The sequence below is a fragment of the Brassica napus genome, chromosome A3 (genome assembly GCF_020379485.1).
Source record: "Brassica napus cultivar Da-Ae chromosome A3, Da-Ae, whole genome shotgun sequence".
NCBI lineage: Eukaryota > Viridiplantae > Streptophyta > Magnoliopsida > Brassicales > Brassicaceae > Brassica > Brassica napus.
In genome coordinates this window covers 14,876,477-14,902,405 of record NC_063436.1, presented here as the reverse complement: position 1 = coordinate 14,902,405, position 25,929 = coordinate 14,876,477, and the positions used below count along the sequence as shown (strand labels likewise).

The following is a 25,929-nucleotide window of genomic DNA, read 5'->3' as shown; positions in this document are numbered from 1 at the left end:
TAACATTTTTGGATGCGTTAAATGCTCTTTGTCTCTACGTAAGTTTACAGTTTTTTTTGTGGGGTTTTAAAAAGAAGCAAAAAGATATTATAGAACACAAAAATTACAAATATTAGTACAAATGATCAAATCCAGTGTGTCTCAGAGAAAAGAATAAAAGAGTAGTTGAAGGATTCCTTCCAGAGAGACTAATCCTCCACACAGGCGCTAAGACTGCGCAATATACAGTAGTTCACATCTCTGAAGGATGAATGATTTATTTCTTTAACATCTCTCTCTCTCTGCTACCGTAGCAGAGCCTACAGACACAATGTGATCTTTTTCAAGTTCTTTGGCATAACAATTAAAAATAAAAGATGATGAGCTTACCTTTTTAGTTTGGTCAGTGGATTTAGGTCTGTGTTTGTAGAAATTTGGAAGTGGCTTCGCCTTGAAGCACAGCCTTTGCCTTAGTTTACTCTCTTCTTTCTCCACACTCCTCTCCTCCTCCTTCTCCTTCTTCTCCTTCTGTGCCTCCATGGCTTTGAATTTCTCCTCTAGCTTCTGAAACATCAAGAACCATTTACAAATGTTAAGCGACAAAGACTAAAGCGTAGAAACCAAGAAAAGAAAAATACACTCAAAACTCATCTTGCCTTTTTTCTTCTCTCTGCTCTCTCCTCTGTTCTTAATCCAAATGGTGTGAAGCAGCTCGGCGTCCTGCTTTTTTTCCCCAATAAACACACATTATACATTTAAACTGAGCAATAGTTCTTTTAATTAAAGATGAGTTCTTACTCTGCAGGGAGGAAATTCCATCTTCCTCGACCTGTCTTGGTAGAAGAATCAGGAGCTCTGCATTTACTTTTAACACCTGATGAGTTACTTCTCTAACCACACATCATTTAAGTACTTAAAAGAGTTTATTGAGGCAGTGTGTGTTTACCTTCTGTTACTAGACAAAGGTGTGGTGAACAAAGAGTCCTCCACAATTCCCTTTGCAGACACCTACAGTTAATCCAATCACTATAACATTTTGGTTTACCCTATCATAAAATGAGTGAAACACTCACCTTATTATTATTGCTTGATGGTGTCCGGAGAGGAGTTTTGCATTCTTTCGTTTGTAGCTTAGAGGAAGAAGCTCTTGACGACCCATCAATCTTCCTTATGATGGACACTAACCTATTGAACTCTTTTGCTGGTGTGAAATTGTAAGAGCTGCTCTTGTTACTAGGCTTTTTACTTGGAGTCCTCTCCGATATATTGAGCTTAGACACTCTCGGCTTTGTACTGCTCTTTGGTTGTGCTTCTTTAGATTTCTTCTTCTTCAAAAAAAAAAACTAACAGATGAAGAACACAAGAAGCCATTGGAAAAAAAAAATCTATAATCAAAATTTACCTTAGGGATCATAGGCGTCTTCTCGACCTGTTGTTCTTCTTTAACTGTAGAGCCTTTGCCATTGATCTTTGACTCGTCTTTCCCACGGTTCTCTTTCTCATCAGACTGTCTATTACCAGACCTGCTTACTTTTCTTGCAACTACTTTCATCTCAGCATCTAAAGATGCTCTTGGAATCTCAAGAACCGGGTCTGATTCTTTTTCTGCAGTTACTTTCATTTCAGCATCTAAAGATGCTCTTGGAATCTCAAGAACCGGGGGGTCTGATTCTTTCTTTCCTACGCCATTGATATCTTTTTCTTGTTGAACTGGAACCAACTCATCAGAGGTTTGTTGACGGAGCAAGAGTGCCTCTTCGGCGGCAGCTTTTCTTGCAGCAGCGAGTTTCTTGTAGTGAGCTTCGAAGAAGGCTTTCTTCTGAGCCACAGACCCTGGCCTCGAGTATCTCTCTGCCTCCGCCACATAACGGTTCTGTGTGGGGAAAGAAGACCATTTTTCCCAGTCAAGTTTCTCAGACATGAATCTCCCAAAGGACACAGACTGTCCTAAAGCACCAAGAGAATCTCCCTGTTACACAAAGATACAGATACATCTTTCTTAGAAATAATCTCTATGAACAAAACAGAGAAAATGTTAAAAGTAAGACATGTAACTGAAATGGAAGTAGAAAGAATGAGGAAACTGAGAAGAACCCACCTGTGGAGCTGCGTATGAGAATGGCTGCATGAGGCAAGCAGATTCTCCCATGCTAATTAATCTTTTTGGAACAAGGTTCTAATTTTACAGACAGTCAAGTGAAAAATTAGATTGTATCTAGTTAGTTACAAGGATCCCAAGTTTGTTTTGAATATAAGAGTTGCTTACAAAAAATACAAAGAGAAAAAAAAGTGGAAATGTGGATTTTTGTCCGTTGTATTTAGCTTTTTCACTGTTTAAATTTGAATTCAAAATTTTGCTGGTAGCCTGGGACCATGTCTGTTTATTCCGTTGATAGATAAAAAGAAAAGGCACACACTTTATGAGATAAAGTAAGTAGTCCGTAATATATTATTTTTTAAATAGATATATTATCATTTTTTCTTCTAAAGTATATATATTTTTGTTAGGTACACGATAATGTTTTCAATAGTTTTCTTTTTAAAACATGTTTACTAATATTTCGCTTAAATTAACAGAAGATTTTTTTTTTTTGAATCCAACAACATTAAATTTCTATAAGAATTCTAAAGCAAAATCTTCTTCCTAATAAATAAATGAAATTATCCATTGGAAGTGGGAGTACTTTTTAACAAAAAAAAAAAAAAGTGGGAGTACAGACTTAACACACTCAGGACTGCTTACACTTGGGCTACTAAACTCAAGTGACCTTTTGGTTAAAACTTAAAAGGTTGTTGGAGTTGGAGACATCCTCCAGCTTGTCCCTAATGTCGTGTGCTTTGAACTAAAGAGATTTTGGTTCCTTTGCATGTTAGAAGAACAAAATGCCAATTTAAAATTCTTAAAAACAAAGAACAAATCCTTAAGAATACAAATAAACTCTATATATGACTTTGTGGGGAATAATATCCTTTTTGGTTTTAATTTGTATCTCTACAAATACAATGCTCAAAGACTTTCAAGCCAAAATGAGCGCAGGATCATTCGAAACCCGGCTTGGAGTAGGAAGAAGTAGTTCGTCTCTTGTTTCTGTAACCTTTCCCTCTTGCCCTGACTTTACGAGTGGAGCACACCAATAGCATCACTACCACGAACCCTACTCCAGATATCACCCACACAGCGATCACCCACATCTTCAACCTGCTGAATCTCCCTTCTGACGTCGTTTCTTCCGTAGTCTCATCGCTTCCTTTGGCTTGTTTCGTTTCCAACTTTCCCACTTTTCTCGAACCCAAGGAGATACTCTCCTCCTTCGACTCGGACTCGGATCCAGGTTCAGGGCAGTTCCTTCTCTTGTGATGCAGCAACAGAGCTTCGTTTAGCTTCTGTCCACATTCAATACTGAGAAGGTCTCTTTGCCGTAGATCATTGTCCGTTTCATGAACCTCTGAAGGAGTAGGCGGGTCCGGGAACTTAGACCAGCACTTGTTGATCATATCGGTGTTCCTCCAGTTCGCCTTGTCGAAGCTCCAGTTCCCTACTTTGAACTCAAGACCGTAATGGAAAACTCGATAGTCAACACCCGGTTCAGGGACGTAACCAGGGTATATCAATATCTCTTTGTTTATGATATGCCTCAAATTCAGCTGCAATTGTATGTCAATATACCAAAGTATTTTAGACCAATTAATCACAATCACTGATCAGAGGATTACAGGGTTATGATAAGTCTTACCTCAGCAGCACCGAAGGAATAACCGTACATTTCACTGATCCAACCGGACTCATATATATCCCCTGTTAACTCCTTTGCGTAATGTTCTTTGTCTGCTCGAACCTCCTGCGTTTTCAGCAACCAGTACATTGCGAATTTCCTGAGGTCATCTATGTGCATTATTATGACTCCACCAACTTTGTCACATGCCTCGGGGTTACGCGTGTGAAGTTTTGCAAGATCGTTGTCACACCCAATAAGATAGCTACAAACAAAAAGAAATAGTTTAACAAAAGGAAATAGTTTATGCATCTTCCAAACAGAGAAAGAGAGATTTGTATATTTACTCGTAAGGAGTAGAAACTGGACGTCCTAGAGCTGCCTTATACTCCCACGGGGTGATGGGTCCTCTGAGGATCATGTCAGCATCAAGAATGACTATGTATTCTGCATCTATATTTGTGTGGTGAAGCCAATGAACAACCGCCGCCGGTTTGTTAATTGCCGGGTACCTGATTCATTCCAAATATCAGATCAAGTTATAGTAACTTTAAACCCTCCTGATGTTAAACTTACCAATCCCCTGTGAGAGGATGTCTGCTCATGGAAGGAACATAATGCGTGGGGGCCAAGTCATGACCTTTATACTTTTTAAGATCTTCATCTGTGCAACTGAGAAGCCGAGTGATGTTCCCGGGCTGACCACTCAACCTGAAACTGTGCATGAACCCAACTGTTTGCCAGTCGAAATAAGTTGTGCACTCGGTGGAAAACAGTGTGTGGATCTTTGGATAAGGTCCTTTGAATTCATCGACGGGTGGCGGCTGCTGGTGTTGGTGTTGGTGTTGGTGTTGGTCTGGCAAGATATTTACACTTCCTGGTGCAAGCAGTTTAGGCTTTGTTAACTCCATGAAAGTTTTGCTCTTGAGAAAGCTCAAGTATTTGGACCACTTTGGCTTGGGACACCCGTTTTCAGCGTGGCGCAGTATGAGTCCCTCGTTCAATGTATTCATGCATTCTAGACTCAAGAGTAGACCTCTTCGCTTGTACTGATCAGGTTCCATCATTTTCACCTATATATTATTTTATAATGAAAAAGTGTTTTCTTAGTATTTGAAGTGGAGTTGAGAACTTGTTGTTACTTAAAGAGTTAGTTACCCCTACCCTACCTCTCTTGGGTATGGAGGCTCGGGGAAGAGACGGTTGCAGTCATAGACAATGTTGTCTTCGTGGTGGTCAAGTTTAGTGAAAGACCAGTTACCTATGGAAAAAGGCAAACCGTAGTGCATCAGAATAGGCTCAACACCTTCTCGTGGAACATACCCTGGATATATCATCAAGTCGTCGTTTATCTTGTGCTTTAGTCCTGCCTGTCGATCAAAAACGCAAAAGTCTTTTTATATAATGGAAACCAAAAGTATTTGTAGAGACTGTAACTGTTAGAGAATGAGGCAAGAAGAAATTTACTTCAGCAGCACCGAAGGAGTAACCATACATCTCACTGATCCAACCTTTGCCGTAAACATCACCGGTAAGGTTGGTGGACCAGTGAGCAGTATCTTGGCGAACATCTTCAGTCTTGGAAAGCCAAAGAGGGGCCAGGACGCGAAGATCATCGATGTGCATAGCGAGAAGACCGCCAACTTTGTCACAGAGCTCAGGATGCTTTGTGTGCAATCGGACAAGCATGTTATCGCAGCCGACCAAGTAGCCGTAGTGGGCAGCAAAGGGTCTACCCCTTTCAGCACCAAGTTCCCAAGGGATGATAGGACCTCTAATGATCTGGTCAGCATCAAGAATAACGACCCAATCCACATTCTTGGCATCTTCACTGTGTTGAAGCCAGTAAAGAACTCCTACCGGTTTGTTAATTGCTGGGTACCTAACCAAAAAAGACAATAGCTTTTAAAATTCCGATACAAGACATGCAATTAAGACAAGCAAAAAAATCGAAACTTTTTGAGTGGGAGGAGGCAATTTAAAAGACATATGCAATTAAGACAAGACTGGCTTGAGTTTAATTACCAGTCACCGGTCTTAGGGTGTCTGCTCCAAGAGGGGACGCGGAAAGTGGGAGCGAGATCCATGCCTCTGTAACTCTTCATCTCCTCCTCGGTACAGCTCAATAACCGGGTAATCGGACCGGGCTGTCGGGATTTCTTGAAGCTGTGCATCAGACCAACCGTCTGCCAATCGAAGTAGTTCTGGCACTCCACCGAGAACAGCGTGTGGATCCGATACGGTGCCCTTTGACCCCATTCATCCGCCGACCCGGACCCGAAAGCCACCGCCAGAGCCGCAATCACCAGGATCAAACCCCACTGCATTTTGGAAGTTGGTCGATTTCGAATTGGAACAGAGGAAAAAAAAAAGTCAATGCATGGAGACAGAGGAGGAGGAGGATGATGATGGATCCATGCGTTCCTTGTATAAAACAACAGGTGGGTTATGATTAGGTAGTGGTCATCACGACACCAAACTGCTACTCTCAATATCTTTTTTCTAAAATTCAGATTCGATTTGAATAATCAAAGACTCTCTCTCTCTCTATTATTATTATAAAGTTTACGTTTTTATGCGTTTTGTTGGCGGAAGGACGACTCTGAATCGCCGAAATTGGGCTCCCACAGAGTCCGGCGAGACGTGTGCTAGTAGTAGTAGTAGTACCCTCCTTCTTTCACATACTTCCAAAACACGGCGAGTTGCCAGCGTTTACTTTCCCTTTTCATTTCCTCATTATTAACTGATCCCATTAATTTATTTAATTACTTCCAAATATTCATTTATTTTGGTAATTAGTTACATTCAGGCGCATTTATATTGACTTGTCTATACAAGGCCATTTCTTTTTTTTCTTATTAAAATTCTTGTACATGCACATCACATTCTATATTTAGTATATATTCCCTCTCATTGTTTTAGGCAACTCTTTTAAAGTAATATAAAACCTAAATATTTATATATGCATTATATCAGTTTCTTGATTATCAGATTTTTTTTCTTTTGGTTGGAAACTTATAATCTGTGGTTCTTTTTGTTATGCTTTTATAAACAAATTTTATTCTTGTCTTTAATAGGAGTAGTTGTTGTTTACATACTTTTACTTCTTATCAGAGCCATCATTTTGGTCTGTTAATATATTCTTTTATTGGTGTGATTACATGTAGGAGGAGACCAAGTTATGTTGCCTCAAGCCACTAACATACACGAATCTGACTCATTCTCTCTCAGTAAACTATTTTGCCAATTGAGTGTATGTTAGTTATATATATCCCCTCTTGCGATTTGGCTGGCTTTGTCATTTTAACTAACAAAAAAAAAAAAAAGAGAAAAACCAATACAAAGAGAAAGGATCAAATATTGCAGCGATGAGATATTTGGTCTCCTTCACCTTAATGATTTGTGTTCTCGTCTTGGCCATGTTGATTATGGTTGCTGATTCTTCGTATGGTGAAGGAGGGAAAAAACGCGCTCCTCCAGCAATGGCTCCTTCACCATCACCAAGTAGTGACGGTGGTCACTTTGGTGGACCCAACAAAACTCTTCCACCACCTCCAAACGCAGCCACTTTCATCGTTTTCCCACAACTAATCTCCGCAACAGTGGCGACTACTGTTAGTAGGGATGTTAACTTAGGGTAAAATAACCCAGCCCAGCCCAACCCACAAATAACCCAACCCAGTTTATACCCAACCTGTAAAAACCCAGAAACATCAAAGTTGAAATCCAAACCCAAAAAATAACCCAATAGGGTATAGGTTTACCCATGGGTACCCAAAGTATTATCTTATTTATTCTAAAAATATCATATAAAATATTAATATCATTAATGTCAGCTTTAATATATAAACAAGATTTCACAATTTTATAGAAAAACTTGTTTTGGCGCAAAAACTCGTTTACGATTTTGGCGGGAAAACCCGTTTTCGATTTTGACGAAAAAACTCGGTTTTGCAGTTTCGGCAGGAAAATTCGATTTTCCGGTTTTGGCGGGAAAACTCATTTTGTGATTTTGGCGGAAAAACTCGATTTTGCGATTTTTGCGGAAAAACTTGCTTTGCGTTTTTGGCGGGAAAACTCATTTTTGCGATTTCGGCGGGAAAACTCGTTTTTTCCGTTTCGGCGGGAAAATTTGATTTTTTGGTTTCGGCAGGAAAACTCGTTTTGCGGTTTTGGCAGGAAATTTGGGTTTTGCGGTTTTGGCGGAAAAACTTATTTTTGCGGTTTTGGCAAGAAAACCCAGTTTTACGGTTTTGGCGGGAAAACTCGGTTTTGCGGTTTTCAGTCGGAAAACTCGATTTTAAGGTTTTGGTGGAAAAACTCGGTTTTGGCGGAAAACTCGGTTTTGCGGGTTTTCTGTTTTGGCGAGAAAACTCGGGTTTGCGGTTTTGGCGGGAAAACTCGGTTTTGCGGTTTTCAGTCGGAAAACTCGGTTTTGCGGTTTTCAGTCGGAAAACTCGATTTTAAGGTTTTGGCGGAAAACTCGGTTTTGGAGTTTTGGCGGGAAAATTCGGTTTTGCGGTTTTCTGAGAACACTCGGTTTTGCGGTTTTGACGGAAAAACTTGGTTTTATGATTTTGGCGGGAAAACTCGGTTTTGCGATTTCGGCAGGAAAACTTGATTTTTCGGTTTCAGCGGGAAAACTCATATTTTGGTTTCTGTGAGATAATTTATTTTTACGGTTTTGGCGGAAAAAAAGTTTTTTGCAAATTTTATATAATTTAATGAAAATGGTGAAAATATAATAATATAACTGAAAACCCATGGGTACACCATTACCCTTTTATATTTACCCAATATAAATATGGGTTTCAAAATTAATACCCATGATCGACCCAATAAATCTTAGACGGGTAAAAACCCAACCCATTATTAGTGGATTTGGGTAAACCCATGGATAATTACCCATGTTAACATCCCTAACTGTTAGTGTCTTGGTTTTCATCTTGTAACTAAATTATATATGTATTTCCTTCATCTCAACTTTGTTTGTTTCTCTAGCATGTTTTCTTTGTTGAATTTGTTTTCATTCGTCTTTACTGTGATCGGTGGGATTTGTACCGAGTTTCAAACTTCTCTGTTGTTGTTCTCTAACCCGAAACTAATATTTATCATCAGATAAATTTTGTTGTAACTAACAAACAAAAATGACTACATATACTATTGTCAAATAAATTGTGTTATGCATGCCTAATAAACCAAAACTATTGTAAGTTTTGAGATTTTGTTGTTTCCCATCCTTTGATCTTACAATCATCATTTTTAATAAATTCAAAACATTTGTTTTCTAATCCTACAATTGCCATCTAATATTTTGTTTTATTTCACATCAATCATATGATATCACTAATCATTTTTCATGATTACCTTATAGTTTCACTAATTCAATTTAAACACACTTATTCTGAAAATAGACAATAATGTTCTTTCAACATGTCGGGATGTTATAACATTTATTTACAATCATATGTTCTATATTAAACCTCATAATCTATTAATTCTTTGAAGCACACCATTTTGGGGTATATGGTTAAAAGTTGTTATTATGTTAAAGTTTAGTTTTTGAATTTCTGGTTAGCAGAGTTAGTTATGTAAAAGTCATGGTAAACTGAACAAAAAAAATCACACCAATCTATATAAAACACATAAAATTGAATTTGACAAAAAAAAACACATAAAATTGAATAAATTATAATATACTTCAATTTACACAAATTCATCCAGCAGAGATATCTTTTTTTGTCTTAAATGTTTTTGGTGTTCGGCCCAACCCTAGAAACATTCGGGCCGGCTCAAAAAGAAAACCCAAAAGGAAAAGCGTCGTTGGTTGGTTGGTTGATTGTGTTTCTTCCTCACTCTCTCTAATCTCCGCCGCGTTCGCTCTCTGAAACTCCCAAGTAAGTTCTTCCGCTTCCTCCCTTCACCAATGCCTACGTTGATCCACTGATAGATTAAACCTTTTGTTTAAGATTTGAATCGTAATTCGTTGCTTGCATAACCCCTAATTTCTTTTTCAGGAGAAATGAATTACCGTATTGGATTGATAACGGGAGGATCCAAGGATGTGGTGCGGAGAACGTTTGCAGCAGCAGCTAGCAAAGCGAAGAAAGGAGGGAAAGGAGGAGGTAGCGATGCTCCTAAAGGATCGTCTCTGAGCAAAGAGATCAAATCCACCACCGTCGTTGGTGCGAACACTCTCAAAGATGGATCTGATCCCAAGATCCTTCCAGACTCCGATTACCCTGATTGGCTCTGGCGTCTTCTCCAGATTCGACCTGCCCTTAGTGAGCTCAGGAGGAAGAACGTCGAGACTCTTCCCTACGATGACCTCAAACGTTTTGTCAAGCTTGACACCCGTGCCAAAATCAAGGAGAACAACTCCATCAAGGCCAAGAACTGATCTGTCTCCGGTTTAGAGAGATCTAGATTGATTTTGCTTCTTACTGCTTAATGTTTTTTGGGGTGTGGTTAAGATTATCTATCATTTAAGTTATGTTACATTTTCAGAGTTTATAATTTCCTAGTAAACCCAATAAGAATTGCTGCTTCATCTATTGCTTTTTTTTTAGACCAAATGATATGTTCAGCGATTGTAACACAAGCTACTTTTTGTTTAATTTTCTTACGGATTGAGTTGCGGTTCTTAAAGATGCTGCTGGTGTGTGTACCTGTTCAGTTTTAGCTATCAAACGTACTGTTTACTGTCTTAGCATTAGATGGGACCGGTAGTATTATTGATATTGCATCATCACTCTTCTGCTCGAGGTGGGTGGATACCAACTCTTGCTGTCTATCTCCATCTTGTGTGTGGGGTTCAATATCTTCAAAAGAAAGTTAAAACATCATTCACTTTCTCCCTTTTGCTATCCTTCCATTATTGCTTACTTGTCCTCCTCTGACTTGCAATCTCATCTTGTTTTGTGTTTGATTACTTCTGATTTTGCTTTCTTGTCGTCTGGTGGTTGAACCTGAAATTAACCCAAACCAATCCTCTGTCTTTAACCTTATATGAACAGTTCGGTTAAGTTTTGTTTAATGTCTTGTTGATTTGCTATGATATTGCTGTATCTGACAAGTAGCTACTTATTGCTTTTATGGCTATATCCCCATGCCCATTAAAGTTTAAAACAGTTTGAAATTGAGTCACCCACTCAATCACTCATCACATGCTTTTACGTATAACAAAAAATAAAGCTAACTTTATTTCTTCTCACATGCATATTTTTTTTCTCTTTTGACACCGTAACCATATCTGGCTTTGTTTATTATATATGCATGTTCCATTTGTTTTCTTACCTTTATGCTAACTTAATCGACAATGTTTATGTTGTGTAAATTAAAAATGTATATGATCATGATTTCTAGAGACCAAGAGGGCAAAAAATGATCAAGCATTCTAAATTGCTTGCTGATCAGAATTTGCCCTTCCCGTGTGTACTAATATGAGATTATTGGGTGTAGTTGGCCACCCGAATCACATTAATCATTGACGTTGGCCTATATTCCTCTTTTCAAAATGTTAGTGTTTAAAAGCTACCATCTTTTGTCGTCTAATTACTTTATTCTATCTAATATTTAGGCGTATCACATGGTATATGATCTCTAATTGTTTTTATTTTACTTGCATATGCACGAATGTCTTTAAATGAAATGAGCTAGAATTTTCTTTTTCCTGTTCTAAATAAAGTAAATATTGGCGTTTAATGTTTTAGTTGGGGTAATTCAATTTCAAATAGTGCTTCACTACTAACGGGTATATGAATTTTCTAATAAGTTAATAACTGAGATCCTAGAGTGGACTAGTAACGAATATTAGGATTTGTTAATCTTTGAATTGCGTCATTCAATTTGTTTGATATCAAATTAAATACTCCCATGATTCGAGCTGATTTGGATAATTCACTAATTCAATACTCGTATGGAAAAGTAATTTAACCTTTTGATACAGTCTAGTCTTTGCACATTATCATATTCCCTTGAGAGGAAAGAAGAGAAGACACGGTGTCTCTGTATCATTACAATCACACTCCCTTTTTCACTTTCAAGAATTTAGGCATCTCTCACCACCACTATTGTATTTGTTTATCATTTTCTTTTCCCTCCATTATTATATCTGTTATTTTTTGTGTCGGTATTATCCTGTTAAATGAGATTTATTCAATTAAATGAGATTTTATTGCTTGATATTTGGTTAATAACACCAGATTCCCCCAGGTTCGGTTACGGGAAGTCTGGAGGTTATATAGACCCCAAGTACACATGATCATTTTCATTACTTAAAAAATAGTTTCAAAACATTATCCCCTCCGATCACCTTCTCTGACCAATCCTTTCTTCTTCTTGTTTCTCTGTTCCTTGCTGACCAAGAAATCTCTTAACTCTTTCAGTTTTCCAGCCCCGCCGTTGCTATGCCTCCGACTTACTTCCCTCTGAGGTGGGAGAGCACGGGCGATCAGTGGTGGTACGCTACTCCTATTGATTACGCTGCAGCCAACTGCCAGTACGACTTAGTCCGCGAGCTTCTCCGGATCGACTCCAATAACCTCATGAAGCTCACTTCCCTCCGCAGGATCCGCCGCCTCGAGACCGTCTGGGACGACGACGAGTCCCACTTCCACGACGTCGCCGCCTGCAGGTCACGCGTCGCCAGAAAACTCCTCGCCTCCTGCGATGAAGAAGGTTCTTCCAAGGCCAACACTCTTATCCGGTCTGGTTACGCCGGCTGGCTGATGTACACGGCAGCCTCCGCCGGAGATCTAGGTTTCGTTCGCCATCTCCTCGAGAGGAACCCTCTCTTCGTGTTCGGCGAAGGAGAGTACGGCGTCACTGACATACTCTACGCCGCTGCGAGAAGCAAAAACCACGACGTGTTCCGTCTTATTTACGATTTCGCGGTTAGTCCGAGGTTCGAAACCGGCGGTTTTGATCAGCAAAATAGTGATGTTCCGGCGGCTTACAAGAGGGAGATGAAGAACAGAGCTGTTCACTCTGCTTCTAGAGGAGGCAATCTTGTCATTCTCAGAGAACTTCTCAGTGATTGCTCTGTTGAAGATGTCCTAGCCTTCCGAGACAAACAGGGCTCCACCATCCTCCACGCAGCCGCCGGAAAAGGAAAAACTCTGGTAACTAACTCACACTTTTTTTTTTAAACTAAATTATACTCCTTCATTTTTCCGAAAGTAAGATTTTCTAAAATTTATTTTGTTTCACAAAAAATTTTGTACATTTTTGAAGAACATTAAAAATTTAAAATTTTGTATATTTTTTAAGAACATTAATTATGAATATTTGAATTAATTAAATTTTATCGGTGAATAGTTATTGGAAATTGTATTAAAAATAATTGTAAATATTTATTATATTCTTAATAAATTCAAAAAATTCTAGAAAATCTTACTTTAGAAGCTAGGGAGTATATATAGAGAGATTAATGAGCTTGGCAATGATGCAGGTGGTTAAAGAGCTTGTGGCTTCATACGGGCCTTTAATAATGGAAGCCATTGACAGCCAAGGGAACACGGCTTTGCACGTTGCAGCCTACCGTGGCCACGCTGATCTCGTCCAAGCTCTGATCTCTGCCTCTCCATCTTTGGTCTCCGCCCGAAACAACGCTGGTGACACTTTCCTTCACGCCGGAATCTCCGGTTTCCAGACTCCGGCGTTCGAGAGGCTTGACAAGCACGCGGAGCTCATGAACCGTCTCATCACATCCGCTGCCTCCAACTCCCCCTGCGATGTCGTCAACTGCAGGAACAACGAGGGACGTACGGCTCTTCACTTGGCAATCTCCGGAAACGTTCCTCTCGAGTTCGTTGAGATGCTCATGTCTGTGAAATCGATTGATATCAACATCAAGGATGCCTCTGGTATGACTCCGCTTGATCTCATCAGGCATAAGCCGCAGTCTCCGACGTCTGATCTCCTGTTCCGACGGTTGGTATCAGCTGGAGGGATGTTCAGCTGTCGTGATCAAAGTATCACAAGTGTGGTCGCTTCTCACTTGAAGGACAGAGGAAACTTTTATAGCCCAGGAGCTCGTTTTAGGACATCGGACGCTGAGATCTTCCTGAGCACCAGACTCGAAGCTGTGCCTGACAAGGTTGTCCCTAGACACGTGAGATCCAGCTCCTGTTCCATTGAGATTGGTCAGGCAAACGTGACGGATGAGAATCATCATCTCAAGAAATGCAGAAACGCTTCCGTTAACTCTGCGACTGAGAGATTGAAGAGCGTTTTCCACTGGCCACGAATCATCAAGAAACAAGCTGGCCATTCCAAGAACGACTCTGAGATCAGCATCACGTCGACAGCTCTTGAGACGCAAGAAACAACCCCTGTGCCTCTCCGACAGAGATTCTCGAAAAGCAGCACTTCCTCTCCCTCTCCTGCTCTGCCTAATAACAACAATAAAAGAACGTTGTCGGTGAGAAGTAACCAGTCGAGTCCAAGAGCCAAGAAGAAGCGGTTTGGTTCGGTGCGAACTCGCTCGAGCTCTTTTTCGAAAATATCCATCCACTCTTCTTCCGCTTCGTCATCGTCAAGCATGGTTGATGTTAAGCAGAAGGGAGTCTTAGTCGATACGAACATAGCTGGACCGTCTGGATTTAACCGGCCTGAGCCGGTGAAAAGTAACAAGCTAAAGGAGAAGCGGCAGGGTTCGGTGAGGAGGAGATTGAAGAGCCATTATTTCTGCTTTGGTACTTCAGCTTTGACTGTGAAAACGTCAGCTACGGTCTTGGTATAACGCCGGTTATCCGCGGGGTAGACCAACAGAAATATTGTAATGTGTTTTTTAAAGACTTAAGTTAGTCACATGTTGTTCGAAATAATTGTTTAAGGTATATACTATTATCTATAAACCCATGAGAAACGATTCCACAGAGTCTGTTCAGTGCCACAGTTTTCTTTTAAACCAACAATATGGTGCTTCGCCATTTTTAAGCGAACTCAAATCATTATTCTCCAAGCCATTCCACAGAGTATGTTCCCACATTATACGCACAGTTGATGGATTCCAGGTGAGTATTTCAGTGCCACAGTTTTCTTTTAAACCTTCTTGTTCCTCCTTAAAGCCTTGGAGGTCTGAGAAACCTTCAACTTGTTGTCATTACAGCTTTGTTACGCTGCAAAAACGTGGCACGGAGGTTTTGTGGGCATGATGATATTTGGAGCTAGTGAAGTGAGCGGGAACGTGGATCTGGGTGACGAGACGACCACCATGATGTGCAAGTTTGTGGTTAGAGCCTCAGAAGCATCAATCACAAAACAGATAGAGTCAGATCTTCAGGGGTGGTGTGATGATATAACGGATGGGGGCGTTGAGTATATTCCAGAGGATGAAGTGAAAGCAACAGCAGCTGAGAAACTGAAAATCTCAATGAAGAAGAAGAAGAAGAAGAAGAAGAAGACATGGCGCTTCACAGTGCTCCAAGAATGGCATATGTTGTGTAAAGATAGAAAATATACCAAAGTTAACTAAACAAGCATCAGTGAGACAAGGATGTTTTATCATCGCCACTTTTATGATATCTTGTTCTATTCGCAAATTTTATCAAATTCAAAAGTTAAGTGACCAACAAGAAACTAGAAAACCTTACAAGCTTATTATCCACGCCTGCATTATGATCGTTGCTTATTATATAAGACGAATCACATTACTAAGTTCACAATCTGAAGGCATTTCTTCTACGCAGTTACTTGAGAGGGAGTCCTCTTCTTGCCTTTCTTTACCTCCGTTCCACCATTTTCTGCCAGCTCTGCCTTCTTCTGGGCACGGATCAATGCACGTCTTGCGCGTGGTCGCATCTCTCTCACTGTACGAGGAGGCATCACGAATGGCTCAAGTGGCTTGTCCCCAAAAGGATGCTCATTGCCTTCAAATATCCTCAGCTTCCGATCTCTGTCCTATATACCCCCACCCACCATGAACAAACAAAAACTCAGTACCTTCTTGTTGTATTCAACAGATACTGAACAATGAGACTAGCAACAAGTAACCAAATCGGCAAGCTTAATGCATGGGGCATGGCATATAAATAAAGCAAGTTTTCCCACCACCAAAGATTAAAAGGTAAGCAACAAGTAACAAAATGGCCAGACCAAGTGTTGAGAACTATCTTCTGGATTCTAGAGGAGTTAAAGAATAAAACCAGGTGTTCTAGAAAACTGAGAGAGTGGGGGTGATTAGAAAATGGCTGGACTCACATCACGCAAATTGTTAGTTGGAAGCATGCGCCAGACAGCCTTGCGGATGACCTCGGTGGGATCTTTGGCCATCTGATCTTTCAGACTCCGTTCTTTCAAGTGCCCAACGTACCTGTAAGCAAAGAAAGAGAGGGGTAAATATTTTTAAGTAGAAGAAAATATAGCAGAAGAAGAAGATGGGACTTGCCCAGTATGCCAGCGGTAGAACTTGTCGGTGAGCTTTCTGCCGGTGATGCCGATATCCTTAGCATTGAGAACAATGCAAATATCGCCATCATCGCGGTTAGGACAATAAGTAGGCTTATCCTTGGCTTGAAGGACAGTAGATATCTGAGAAGCAAGTCTACCGAGAACCTAGAGGAGTTTGTTTTTTTTAAGATATTATTGAACAACAAAGATAAAAGAAAGAGAAGAGAAGAGAAGGTACCTGGCCTTTGGCATCAAAAACACGCCAACGAAGACCATCGAGATTGATACGCTTGATACCTGCCACAGCTTTCTGGCAAGGAAAAATAATGTACAAAATCAAATATCAAAGAAGGGATGCGAGTTCCTTGCATATAAGTGATCATTTTCTGATTTCCAAGATACACTAGTTGCTGCTAAGCATAGGTGAAACACCACTATGAGCAACAAGTGATAATCGTTGCACATGAAATGAATTTAAGGAAGGAAATGTGTAATTACATGGACCTAAACGTTCACTATTGGAACAGTAACCTAAAGAAAAAGCGAAGGAATAAAATCGAAAAAGAAGTAAAGCTTTTGTTGTTGTTACCTTAAGGTTGCCATTGAAAGAGGCAGCAGCAGCTTGAGTGGCCATGGTTTGGTTGTTCAGCTAAGATAGAGAATGGCAAACACAACATAAAATCGCAGAAATGTAGTGATTCATATTAGACAAGTCTGCAGCGAGAGAGAGAGAGAGAGAGATGACTCACAGCTGACCGGTGAGAAGCGACGGCGGAGGTGAGAAGCGAAGAAGATCTAAGAGCGACCAAACAAAAAGGAAAGGGTTTTACAAGAAGAAGGAACAAAGGGTAGTTTGGTAATTTAATTAAAGACATATACCTTTTTCAACTTTATTATACATAAGTTTGAGTTGTGGTCTGAGGGTTTTAGCGCAGCTAGGGAAGTCTGGTCAGAGGGTTGTTCGAAAGTTGCAAGTTTGAGATGGCTATGTTCGTGAGACGAGCTGCAACTAGTCGAAATGCGATTGCGTTTCTCAGAAGATGCTCTTCCTCCTCCTCCTCCTTAGTTGTTGGTCGCGATTACTCGCACAAGGCCACCACCCTCCTGAGAGCCCCAGATTTGGATTTGGATTTGAAATTGCCCAGTTTCCTCAGAGATTCTCGTCGAGGCTTCGCCAAAGGCAAAAAATCAAGTATGTACACAGAAGATTCTTTTTTACTAGTAGTTGATGTGAATCCTAATGATTTTCTTCTTCTTCATCTTCAGGGGATGATTCTGGAGGATTGGCGGACGTATCTCCTCCGGTGGATATTGGGCCTAGCGTCAAAGCCACAGCGACTTCGCAGATGGAGGCTGCCATTGATGCCTTGTCTCGCGATCTCACTAAACTCAGAACTGGCAGAGCTTCTCCAGGAATGCTTGATCACATTGTTGTTGAAACTGGTGGTCTCAAAATGCCTCTCAATCACTTAGCTTTGGTCTCTGTCCTCGATCCTAAAACCCTCTCTATCAATCCTTACGATCCTGATACTGTTAAGGAGCTTGAGAAAGCTATTGTCTCCTCACCTTTGGGTTTAAACCCAAAGCTCGATGGCCAAAGACTCATCGCATCTATCCCTCCGTACGATATTCATTCATTCATTCTTCTCTCTCTCTCTCTCTGATTACATTGTTCCCTCGATTTTGACTTGGCCTGTTTTTATCTTTTTTGGAGCAGATTGACCAAGGAGCATGTTCAGGTATTACAATCCAACTCTTGTTTCATTATTGCTGCGTTTATTTTTTAGCCTTTGACCCCTATAATTAATTAATGAACCAACCTCCAGGCAATGTGCAAGATTGTAACCAAGTCCAGTGAAGTTGTCAAGCAAAGCATACGAAGAGCTCGTCAAAAGGTAGAGAGCTTTAAATACCTTCCATTGACACTGTCTCCTGTGAATCCCAAATCTAATTATGATCAGAGACATTTTGTTTGCAGGCACTGGACACAGTAAAGAAAGGAGCCTCAGGTCTACCAAAAGACGAAGTTAAAAGGCTCGAGAAGGAAGTGAGTGATCTAATCTTTTCCGCATAATTGGTTTCCTTGGTCCGTGTTGTTGAATGAAGCATATATGGCGTCTTTCTTTTGTCTTTTCTGTTTACAGGTTGAAGAGTTGACGAAGAAGTTTGTAAAGTCAGCAGAGGACATGTGCAAGTCCAAAGAGAATGAGATCACCACCCAAGCTTGATCTCACTTTCTTATCCATCATCCCAAACCTGAACCAGTTTCAGTCTTCTTTTTACTAGTACCTTTAATTATAGATGATGGTCCAAAGAATTCAATACATTTGTTTTTGAATGTTCAATTTGGGGGTCTTGTACGCAAAGTGACCTGCTGATACACAACTGCTGAAAGGCCCTTCAAGGGCCCGGGAAAGTCTATTTTAATTATTTTTTCTTTCAAATAAATTGCATGTTTACTAATTTTATATTTTATAATGGGATTAGAATTAACAAAAGAAATTATATATTGGCATTTGTAGTTGGAGAGAACTTTCCAAACTTGAAATTCAAGGTAAAGGAGGTTGGAGATGAGTCAATTTTGTACCAATAAATTAACATGATATCTTTTGGTGAATTTGTTACAACCCCATTTCTCTAATCCTATTTGTAATAAGAGCAAAGAATAACTCAGCAATGATTAGTTTATTAAGAAAGTATCCAAGTATATAACAAGCTTATCTCAACATCCCAATAACTCAATTCTTTAAAACTTCATACATGGTATCCGATTAAACTCAGCTCATCTCTTCAACGAAAAAAAAATAAGAAATAAGAAACCGTCTTCACCTACCACACAATCTTATTATTTATTAATTAGCTGCATTTAACTAATGTATTTTTTAACTATGAATAAAATGTAGGTCTCTTATTATTATATAAGCCATATAGTTTGTCGGCAAAAAGATACAGAGACATGTATACATTTGGTTTCTAACAAGAAAAGGAAAAAAAGATTAAGACATAATAGTATCCAATTTTGCCCACTCGCATTAATGTCGGAGAAGAAGGAAATCTAGCCAAAGTTATGAGGTTTTATCTGAAGACGCTTAAAAGCGCGTCGAAACTCACTTTTAATCCCTACTGAAACAGAACCGGGTATCCTCGTAACGACGTCGTTTGAATAGATCATTGCACGACCAAACTCCTTTTTTTTCTTTTTTAAATTCAGTTTCAGATATTTACAAAAATGAAATTATTCTTTTTCTCATTTTCTTGGTATCATAATTGTTTATTTAATTGTTTCTGTATTTCTAATTTTGCTTCTCTATAGATTCGCCATTCTCTGTCAGTGGCTCATATCCTCTAATCAACAAAAACGCACACAAGAATAAAAAAGGAAAGAATAAAAAAAAGCTATAAAATATCGGAAATTTCAGTCTTCGGTGAAGAAGAAAAGGAGGAGGAAGAAGAGGAAGTATTCACATTTTCGTTGCAGAGATTCTGCACTTGTTCGGTATTCTCTAAGACCACTTTGACGACTCCTTAGTAGTGTTCTCGCGAATGCTCTGCATATTACATTGACTGCTCTATTTTTTTTGCAATATAATTTATGTTGGTTGATTGGATCTGATGTAAGATATGCAAACAAAGACTCCATTCAGAAAATCTCTTGAAATGAGCTCTCCTCTTTATTCTACTTGTGCTTTCTTGGTCGATGCATTGTCTAAACATCTTTCTAATCGCTTCGCTAGTTAATTCACATTGAAAAAAAAAAATCGTTGAGTTCTTAGGTTAGGCAAAGCTTTCTAGGCTTTGTTACTTTAGTGGGTATTATTGATTCATAGTATTATTTATTACAGTTTGATAGGCAAAATGGTTTTGGGGTTAAGCTCGAAGAACAGAAGAGGCTCCTCCTCCTCCTCCTCCATACAAGTAGATTACCTGATCCACATTCATGACATCAAGCCTTGGCCACCTTCTCAGTCCCTTAGATCACTGCGCTCCGTTGTAATCCAGTGGGAGAATGGTGAGCGCAACTCAGGGACAACAGATGCCGTTGCTCCTTCTCTTGGATCAGTCATTGGCGAAGGCAAAATCGAATTCAACCACTCCTTTAAGCTTCCCCTAACCTTGTTGAAAGATGCGTCTGCTTCTGCTCGGAACAAGGGGTGTGATGTAGTATTCTTCAAGAACCTCCTGGAGCTCAACTTGTACGAGGCTCGCAGAGAGAAAACACATCAGCTCTTGGCTACTGCCACGGTTGATCTGGCGGAATACGGCATTGTGAAAGAGAGCCTGAGCTTGACTGCTCCAATGAACAGCAAAAGAAGCTACCGGAATACAACTCAGCCTGTTTTGCACCTCTCTATTCAACCCATACGTTCCACTTCTTCTTCTTCTAGGAACGGCTCCAAGGACGGTGGTGAATCTGTGTCTGCCTTAATGAACGAGGAATACGATAAGGAAGCTGAGATTGCTTCCATCACAGACGATGACATTTCCTCCCACTCCTCCTTGACTGTTGTTTCATCTTCAACTTTGGAGTCTAATGCTGCTTTTTCTGTGCCCACTGAAGAGGTAGGTAATCAAGATGAATGGCAACATTTCCATATTCTTTTGTTTCTAAATGGTCTCTCATTATTTATTTAACAGGAAGAACATGAGAGGAGAGTAAACAAGAGATCAGAATCAGCAGCATCTCAAGGAGACCAGATTCCCTCCTCAGTTGATGATCTATCTTCTGTGTTTAATCTCCCTGTAGACGTTCCTGATTCTGCACCCAACACTTGTGTCTCTGATGAGCTCAAGGACTGTGCTAAGCTGGTAAACGGAGAGACCAAGTCTATTATGCCTTTACACAACTCCGTAAACGCCTCCTCGCCTGAAACTACTAGTCAACAAGATTTGGTGAGTGATGAGGAGGAAAGAGAGAGTAGAAGAGTTGAGAAACCCAGGAAGGTGAAGTCTGTTAGGTCATCCCTGGAGATATCTCGGAGCAATAGCGAAAGAAAAGAAGCTAAGGTGTTTCCACGCAGCAACACCACGTTGGAGAGCAAAGTCAAGGACTTGGAAAGTAGAGTAAAGAAGCTTGAAGGCGAGCTATGCGAGGCTGCAGCCATTGAAGCAGCGCTCTACTCGGTGGTTGCAGAGCATGCAAGCTCATCAGCTAAAGTCCATGCGCCTGCTAGACGTCTTTTGAGGCTCTATCTTCATGCTTGTAGAGGAGATAACCATCTAATTTCAACAAGAAGGGCTAATGCTGCTAAAAGTGCTGTCTCCGGGTTGGTTACTGTCGCCAAAGCCTGCGGCAACGATGTCCCTAGGTATGTATGCTCTCATACTCACTTGTACTTTCCTCTCAGATATTATTTAAAAGTAAAAAACAAAACTACTTTGGATCGCAGATTGACATATTGGTTGTCAAACACAATCATTCTGAGGGCGATCATAAGTGATAATCATTCTGAGGAACTGCCTGTTTCAGCTGGTCCTGGACCAAAGACAAGTAAGACACAGAGACAAGGATCATCATCCCTGACGTGGAAAGATTCTTCCCTAAGCAAAAAGAACACTGGTGGCTGGGATGACCCTGGAACATTCATAACAGCCCTTGAGAAAGTGGAAGCTTGGATCTTCTCACGCGTTGTAGAATCCATATGGTGGCAGACTTTGACACCGCGTATGCAGTCTTCGGCAGCCAATGGTTCAGGAGCCTTAAAGAAAAACAAGTTTGGTAGAAGTCCGAGTTCGGTGAACCAGGAACAAGGTGACTTCTCATTAGAGCTTTGGAAAAAGGCTTTCAGGGAAGCACACGAGCGTCTATGCCCTCTGCGAGCTAGTGGCCATGAATGTGGTTGTTTGCCCCTCCCTGCGCGTCTCATTATGGAACAGTGCGTGGCTCGCCTGGATGTCGCAATGTTCAACGCTATTCTTCGTGATTCTGATGAAAACTTCCCAACAGACCCTCTCTCTGATCCCATTGCTGACTCCAGGGTCTTGCCTATTCCTTGTTCCATTACAAGTTTCGGTTCTGGTGCCCTGCTTAAAAACTCGGTTAGTGCATTCATTCAGCTTTAATTCCCAATGCAATGCAATGCAATGCCTTGATGCATTTCTTAACTTCTTTTTAAACAGATAGGAAACTGGTCCAGGTGGCTCACTGATTTATTCGGCATCGATGATGACGAAGAGAATAGCAGCTACGTTGGTACATCTTTCAAGACTTTTATTCTTCTCAAGGCGTTAAGTGATCTAATGATGCTTCCAAAAGATATGCTCCTCAACACTTGTGTTAGAAAAGAGGTCCAAAAATGCAACTCTCTTTTTAAACAAAAATAATAATTATAAACTTCATTTTTGTGTTTTCATTATTGATTCTATCTCGTCATTGTGAAGGTTTGCCCAATGTTTGGTGCACCGTTGATCAAGAGAGTCTTGAATCATTTTGTCCCGGATGAGTTTTGCCCTGACCCAGTTCCTGTTGCTGTACTCGAAGCTCTTGAATCAGAGGTGAGACCCACCCCCCCCCCCCCCCCCCCCCCCCCCCTTTTTCTTTAATCCAAAGTCAAGAAGCTAATTTTACTAACAGAAACGTGATGATGATGCCCTCGCCCCTTGTAGGAGGGTGAAGAGAAGGCTATGATCACCAGCTATCCATGTACGGCACCTCCTCCGGTGTACTCTCCACCTTCGGGGACTTCAATATCCACTATCATTGGAGACTTTGGACAGCCTCAAGCCCCTAAGCTATGCAGAATCAGGTCTTCGGTTACAAGAAAAGCCTACACTAGCGACGACGAGCTTGATGAGCTGAGTTCGCCGTTGGCTGTTGTTCTTCTTCAACAGGCGGATTCTAACAAGGTCAATAATGGCTGTGCAGATGAGACTGTCAGGTATCAACTTCTCAGGGAGTGTTGGACCAACGGGGACTGACCAACCAGACATTGATGTGTTTTTCTGTTTCAGTTCTCACTTACGGTGGTGTTATATGTCTTTGCCAGTTCGTTGTTGGTGTTGGTATGTATAGAATGTAGCACAATTATCGCAAGTAACAGTATCAAAGACATGTTTGTGCGAGTGTGTTGCAGAGACGTGCACAAGGTTGTATAACAAGTAAAGCAAATCTATGCTAACACTAATAAATATCAATCAAGGACAACATTGGGTTATAGGGAAATTATTACTCTATATATATTTATAGACTCATTACAAGCTTTCAAGTGTTTCATCCTCATCACTTTAGGATCTCTCTCGCAAAACTTAACTTTTTGAGTTGCATATTGTGAAAGCAAAAGAAAAATTAGGTGGTGCCTGCCTGAAGGCTGAAACAGACCCACATCAAAACAAAACGAAAAGAAAAGGATCAAAATTTATAAAGCAAAGCTTAGAAGACTATGCTGTGTTCGTTCATCATCATCACAGAGTCAGCTTCTGTGAATTCGCTTGCTTCAGATGCAAGGCTGACAATAAGCCCTGCCATGTTTCTGCTGATGTGGCAGCACCACCGACATGAAAGTCCAGAAGTTTCCTCTGCTTCCTGTAGTAATCTTCCAGGGGCTTCACCTCCTCTGCGTAGACACTCAGGCTCTCCGTCCTCCGGGATTTGATTGCAACAGGTGAGTGTAAGATAGAAGAGCCGAGGAACTCCTGGCGAGGTAGAGGTGTTTCACTAAGAGCAGCTCGGTGCTCCTCAGAGCATTTAAGATTCAGAACGAGGTCAATCTGAGCGATTTGATCAAGAGTTTCCTGCGGGGAAAAGAAGAATAATAATATTCAGAAACAGTGGAAATCAAATGGCTGTTTTGGAGAAACTCAAATAAAAAAAAAGAGCAACAACACACTCACGGCTTGAATAAGAGTGCGGGGAATGCCATCAAGAATGAAACCAGATTCTCCACGTGCATAGCCTTCTTCAAGGCGCTTTGATAGCAAAGCAAACACGAGACCCTTGGGAACATGCTTTCCTTCATTTACAGCACTCGCAATCTGTATATTTTTTGTACAGACCAGAACCAGATAAGAGAATTTAAATAAAAGCTCAGAAAACACTTTTACAAACGAATTTCCAAAACAGGAAACGGAGATGTTGTTTTTATCATTAGTAAATGATAACTATTTCCTTCCTTAGAAGAACAAAACATTTAAACAACTTTGCAATCAATCAATGCAAGATTAGTAACAAACTAAAAAAATCCTAATTAAACCATTAAGTAACCAACCTGCTTGTAGAGAGAAGATGTAGGGCTGAGCTGTTGACGGACGAGCGATCCCATGGAAATGTGAGAAACTTCAAGAAGGCTTGAGAGCCTCTCTGCGAAGACGTGCCTCCAGGCTCCAGGCGCGCCCATCACCACCCACTGCACTCCCCTCTCCCTCCCGGACCTCTCCAAATCAAGTCTCGGCTCGCCACCGTACACGTACTCCTCATCGGAGTCGTAGTCAACCGCCACTGCCGCCGATGATCCGAACGATCGCCGCGCCGCCGCAACGAGCCTTGAAAGCGGCGAAACTCCTCCTCTCACGCGGCTCACCCATGCCATGGTGATTGGTGTCAGGCGTGGCGGCGGCGGATTCAGAGAGGAGACAGAGTTGGAATGAATGCGAGGTTGAGGTTTAACAACAAACAACACAGATGGGAACTCTCTCTCTCTGTCTTAACTGCCCCTCCCTTTTTCACTAATCCACGGATATTTGCCACTCACTGCGTTGTTGACTCTCTACCTCACAGCTGCATCTAGGTTCAAGTAACAAACCCATACTTTATGCTCGGCCCAGGCCCATAATTATAGAGGCCCAATTGTATTCAATGATCCAAAATGTCAACGAACATTCTAAAGCCAATATCAGAAAATCTATTCTCCTGATGTAAGAGCTTGCTCACGATCACGAAAGAAGAATAGTCAAAGTCAACGGAATCTTCCTCGTCTTAGTTACGAAATCACCGAGCAATTCCTTATACAAAGAAAACAATGGTAAACTTGTCAACTTTAGGAATTAAAAGCCGCGGGAACTAAGTGTCTCTTGTCCTTTGAAGCGCCGTAAAGAAACTCCGACCACATATGTAAACGTACGGTTCAATATTGAACATGTTTCTTTCTTTTAACCTCCCTGGTCCAATCTTCTTCTATATATAAAGTATTCCACATTTCTATTAATGCCTCAAAGCTCCAAGGAAAGAAGATACATAATCTTTACTATATTCATATCCTCTCTTCTTCATTTTTCCCTTCTCTCAACTCTTATTTGATATTCTATGAAGAATAGCAAGAACGTTACAAAACGTGAAGAGTATCAAAGGGTATTTAGTTGCTTTGACAAGAGCCAACAAGGGAATGTTTCTGTTTCCACCATCGAACGATGTGTCGATGCTATTAAGTCCGGGGAAAAGGTCGTACCTGAAGAAGAGACAACGGATACACATACTCATAAATCCTTGGAACTCGAGGAGTTTGTGAAGCTGGTGGAAGAAGGAGACGAGGAAGACAAGGAGAATGACTTGAAGCAAGCTTTCAAGATGTATGAAGAGAGTGAAGGCATCACCCCTAAAAGTTTAAAGAGGATGCTTAGTTTGTTGGGGGAATCCAAAAGCCTTGAAGAATGCGAGGTTATGATTTCGCAATTTGATATTAATAGCGATGGAATTATTAACTTTGATGAGTTTAGGGTTATGATGCAATAATATGTAGGGATATATTTATATACAGTTTTATAAACGGACTAGCCACCTTTCTTTCTTTTTTGTCATCTGTTAATTTCATTTCTATGCTCAAACAGCCTAAGAGTTTCACATACATCATAACTTTAAACATCACAGATAAACCCTTCATTTTCCATGCCACCTTTCTTTACCAAAGGATTGTAA

At 40.6% G+C, this 25,929-nt stretch overlaps 10 protein-coding genes across 14 annotated transcripts; 6 read left to right on the top strand and 4 right to left on the bottom strand.

Moving 5' to 3' along the window:
- Positions 1–72: 72 nt before the first annotated feature.
- LOC106438880 (protein WVD2-like 7) lies at positions 73–2,577 on the bottom strand. Of its 5 annotated transcripts, none has more exons than XM_048776176.1 (8): positions 2,078–2,577; positions 1,382–1,948; positions 1,053–1,304; positions 926–987; positions 778–843; positions 636–702; positions 370–543; positions 73–299 (listed from the first exon to the last, which is right to left on the bottom strand). In XM_048776176.1, the coding sequence occupies exons 1-8, from the start codon at positions 2,126–2,128 to the stop codon at positions 285–287; spliced, it is 1,254 nt and encodes a 417-aa protein (XP_048632133.1). In that variant the 5' UTR covers positions 2,129–2,577; the 3' UTR covers positions 73–284. The 5 variants fall into 5 exon arrangements, with proteins under 5 accessions (XP_048632133.1, XP_048632134.1, XP_048632131.1 ...); XM_048776177.1 differs by having other exon boundaries at positions 778–834; positions 1,053–1,307; positions 2,078–2,488; XM_048776174.1 differs by having other exon boundaries at positions 1,053–1,307; positions 2,078–2,487.
- Positions 2,578–2,863: 286 nt separating this feature from the next.
- LOC106438877 (peptidyl serine alpha-galactosyltransferase-like) lies at positions 2,864–6,386 on the bottom strand. Its single transcript, XM_013880158.3, has 7 exons — positions 5,718–6,386; positions 5,160–5,574; positions 4,862–5,062; positions 4,269–4,765; positions 4,040–4,204; positions 3,714–3,957; positions 2,864–3,624 (listed from the first exon to the last, which is right to left on the bottom strand). The coding sequence occupies exons 1-7, from the start codon at positions 6,017–6,019 to the stop codon at positions 3,019–3,021; spliced, it is 2,430 nt and encodes an 809-aa protein (XP_013735612.2). The 5' UTR covers positions 6,020–6,386; the 3' UTR covers positions 2,864–3,018.
- Positions 6,387–9,398: 3,012 nt separating this feature from the next.
- On the top strand, positions 9,399–10,246 carry BNAA03G27310D. The gene is made up of 2 exons (XM_013880157.3): positions 9,399–9,589; positions 9,710–10,246. The coding sequence occupies exon 2, from the start codon at positions 9,715–9,717 to the stop codon at positions 10,090–10,092; it is 378 nt and encodes a 125-aa protein (XP_013735611.1). The 5' UTR covers positions 9,399–9,589; positions 9,710–9,714; the 3' UTR covers positions 10,093–10,246.
- A 1,514-nt stretch (positions 10,247–11,760) lies between these two features.
- On the top strand, positions 11,761–14,574 carry LOC106438873 (serine/threonine-protein phosphatase 6 regulatory ankyrin repeat subunit B-like). Its single transcript, XM_048776167.1, has 2 exons — positions 11,761–12,814; positions 13,144–14,574. Exons 1-2 carry the CDS (start codon positions 12,101–12,103, stop codon positions 14,434–14,436), a joined length of 2,007 nt encoding a protein of 668 aa, XP_048632124.1. The 5' UTR covers positions 11,761–12,100; the 3' UTR covers positions 14,437–14,574.
- LOC125575527 (protein TPLATE-like) lies at positions 14,468–15,264 on the top strand. The gene is made up of 2 exons (XM_048776171.1): positions 14,468–14,710; positions 14,806–15,264. The coding sequence occupies exons 1-2, from the start codon at positions 14,555–14,557 to the stop codon at positions 15,169–15,171; spliced, it is 522 nt and encodes a 173-aa protein (XP_048632128.1). The 5' UTR covers positions 14,468–14,554; the 3' UTR covers positions 15,172–15,264.
- LOC106438875 (50S ribosomal protein L13) lies at positions 15,183–16,975 on the bottom strand. The gene is made up of 6 exons (XM_013880156.3): positions 16,835–16,975; positions 16,675–16,734; positions 16,324–16,395; positions 16,084–16,250; positions 15,897–16,008; positions 15,183–15,596 (listed from the first exon to the last, which is right to left on the bottom strand). Exons 1-6 carry the CDS (start codon positions 16,958–16,960, stop codon positions 15,378–15,380), a joined length of 756 nt encoding a protein of 251 aa, XP_013735610.2. The 5' UTR covers positions 16,961–16,975; the 3' UTR covers positions 15,183–15,377.
- A 65-nt stretch (positions 16,976–17,040) lies between these two features.
- On the top strand, positions 17,041–18,548 carry LOC106438874 (ribosome-recycling factor). The gene is made up of 6 exons (XM_013880155.3): positions 17,041–17,277; positions 17,352–17,706; positions 17,803–17,824; positions 17,912–17,980; positions 18,064–18,132; positions 18,230–18,548. Exons 1-6 carry the CDS (start codon positions 17,067–17,069, stop codon positions 18,311–18,313), a joined length of 810 nt encoding a protein of 269 aa, XP_013735609.2. The 5' UTR covers positions 17,041–17,066; the 3' UTR covers positions 18,314–18,548.
- An 831-nt stretch (positions 18,549–19,379) lies between these two features.
- On the top strand, positions 19,380–23,226 carry LOC106438867. The gene is made up of 7 exons (XM_022716212.2): positions 19,380–19,581; positions 19,928–20,645; positions 20,721–21,391; positions 21,473–22,121; positions 22,203–22,370; positions 22,464–22,577; positions 22,689–23,226. The coding sequence occupies exons 2-7, from the start codon at positions 19,941–19,943 to the stop codon at positions 22,998–23,000; spliced, it is 2,619 nt and encodes an 872-aa protein (XP_022571933.2). The 5' UTR covers positions 19,380–19,581; positions 19,928–19,940; the 3' UTR covers positions 23,001–23,226.
- Positions 23,227–23,236: 10 nt separating this feature from the next.
- Positions 23,237–24,811, bottom strand: LOC106438870 (probable adenylate kinase 7, mitochondrial). Its single transcript, XM_013880151.3, has 3 exons — positions 24,287–24,811; positions 23,913–24,053; positions 23,237–23,813 (listed from the first exon to the last, which is right to left on the bottom strand). Exons 1-3 carry the CDS (start codon positions 24,605–24,607, stop codon positions 23,484–23,486), a joined length of 792 nt encoding a protein of 263 aa, XP_013735605.2. The 5' UTR covers positions 24,608–24,811; the 3' UTR covers positions 23,237–23,483.
- Positions 24,812–25,320: 509 nt separating this feature from the next.
- Positions 25,321–25,804, top strand: LOC106438872 (probable calcium-binding protein CML40). Its single transcript, XM_013880153.3, has one exon. The coding sequence runs from the start codon at positions 25,321–25,323 to the stop codon at positions 25,744–25,746; it is 426 nt and encodes a 141-aa protein (XP_013735607.1). The 3' UTR covers positions 25,747–25,804.
- Positions 25,805–25,929: the final 125 nt, after the last annotated feature.

Excerpts from the sequence above, each read along its gene's own strand:
- LOC106438875 (XM_013880156.3), bottom strand. The coding sequence starts at position 16,960 with ATGTCTTTAATTAAATTACCAAACTACCCTTTGTTCCTTCTTCTTGTA. Across the intron at positions 16,396-16,674 it reads CTTTCAATGGCAACCTTAAG|AAAGCTGTGGCAGGTATCAA; the intron begins GTAACAACAACA and ends TTTCCTTGCCAG. Across the intron at positions 16,009-16,083 it reads TTCTACCGCTGGCATACTGG|GTACGTTGGGCACTTGAAAG; the intron begins GCAAGTCCCATC and ends CTTTGCTTACAG.
- LOC106438874 (XM_013880155.3), top strand. The coding sequence starts at position 17,067 with ATGGCTATGTTCGTGAGACGAGCTGCAACTAGTCGAAATGCGATTGCG. Across the intron at positions 17,278-17,351 it reads CGCCAAAGGCAAAAAATCAA|GGGATGATTCTGGAGGATTG; the intron begins GTATGTACACAG and ends CTTCATCTTCAG. Across the intron at positions 18,133-18,229 it reads TTAAAAGGCTCGAGAAGGAA|GTTGAAGAGTTGACGAAGAA; the intron begins GTGAGTGATCTA and ends TTCTGTTTACAG.
- LOC106438877 (XM_013880158.3), bottom strand. The coding sequence starts at position 6,019 with ATGCAGTGGGGTTTGATCCTGGTGATTGCGGCTCTGGCGGTGGCTTTC. Across the intron at positions 4,766-4,861 it reads AGCCTCCATACCCAAGAGAG|GTGAAAATGATGGAACCTGA; the intron begins GTAGGGTAGGGG and ends AATAATATATAG. Across the intron at positions 3,958-4,039 it reads CCAGTTTCTACTCCTTACGA|CTATCTTATTGGGTGTGACA; the intron begins GTAAATATACAA and ends TTTTGTTTGTAG.
- LOC106438880 (XM_048776174.1), bottom strand. The coding sequence starts at position 2,128 with ATGGGAGAATCTGCTTGCCTCATGCAGCCATTCTCATACGCAGCTCCA. Across the intron at positions 703-777 it reads TGGAATTTCCTCCCTGCAGA|CAGGACGCCGAGCTGCTTCA; the intron begins GTAAGAACTCAT and ends GGGGAAAAAAAG. Across the intron at positions 544-635 it reads GAGCAGAGAGAAGAAAAAAG|AAGCTAGAGGAGAAATTCAA; the intron begins GCAAGATGAGTT and ends TTGATGTTTCAG.
- LOC106438872 (XM_013880153.3), top strand. The coding sequence starts at position 25,321 with ATGAAGAATAGCAAGAACGTTACAAAACGTGAAGAGTATCAAAGGGTA.
- LOC106438867 (XM_022716212.2), top strand. The coding sequence starts at position 19,941 with ATGGTTTTGGGGTTAAGCTCGAAGAACAGAAGAGGCTCCTCCTCCTCC. Across the intron at positions 22,122-22,202 it reads GTGCCCTGCTTAAAAACTCG|ATAGGAAACTGGTCCAGGTG; the intron begins GTTAGTGCATTC and ends CTTTTTAAACAG. Across the intron at positions 22,371-22,463 it reads ACACTTGTGTTAGAAAAGAG|GTTTGCCCAATGTTTGGTGC; the intron begins GTCCAAAAATGC and ends GTCATTGTGAAG.
- BNAA03G27310D (XM_013880157.3), top strand. The coding sequence starts at position 9,715 with ATGAATTACCGTATTGGATTGATAACGGGAGGATCCAAGGATGTGGTG.
- LOC106438870 (XM_013880151.3), bottom strand. The coding sequence starts at position 24,607 with ATGGCATGGGTGAGCCGCGTGAGAGGAGGAGTTTCGCCGCTTTCAAGG. Across the intron at positions 24,054-24,286 it reads CATCTTCTCTCTACAAGCAG|ATTGCGAGTGCTGTAAATGA; the intron begins GTTGGTTACTTA and ends AAAAATATACAG. Across the intron at positions 23,814-23,912 it reads CCCGCACTCTTATTCAAGCC|GAAACTCTTGATCAAATCGC; the intron begins GTGAGTGTGTTG and ends TTTTCCCCGCAG.
- LOC106438873 (XM_048776167.1), top strand. The coding sequence starts at position 12,101 with ATGCCTCCGACTTACTTCCCTCTGAGGTGGGAGAGCACGGGCGATCAG. Across the intron at positions 12,815-13,143 it reads CCGGAAAAGGAAAAACTCTG|GTGGTTAAAGAGCTTGTGGC; the intron begins GTAACTAACTCA and ends GCAATGATGCAG.
- LOC125575527 (XM_048776171.1), top strand. The coding sequence starts at position 14,555 with ATGAGAAACGATTCCACAGAGTCTGTTCAGTGCCACAGTTTTCTTTTA. Across the intron at positions 14,711-14,805 it reads GCACAGTTGATGGATTCCAG|CTTTGTTACGCTGCAAAAAC; the intron begins GTGAGTATTTCA and ends TTGTCATTACAG.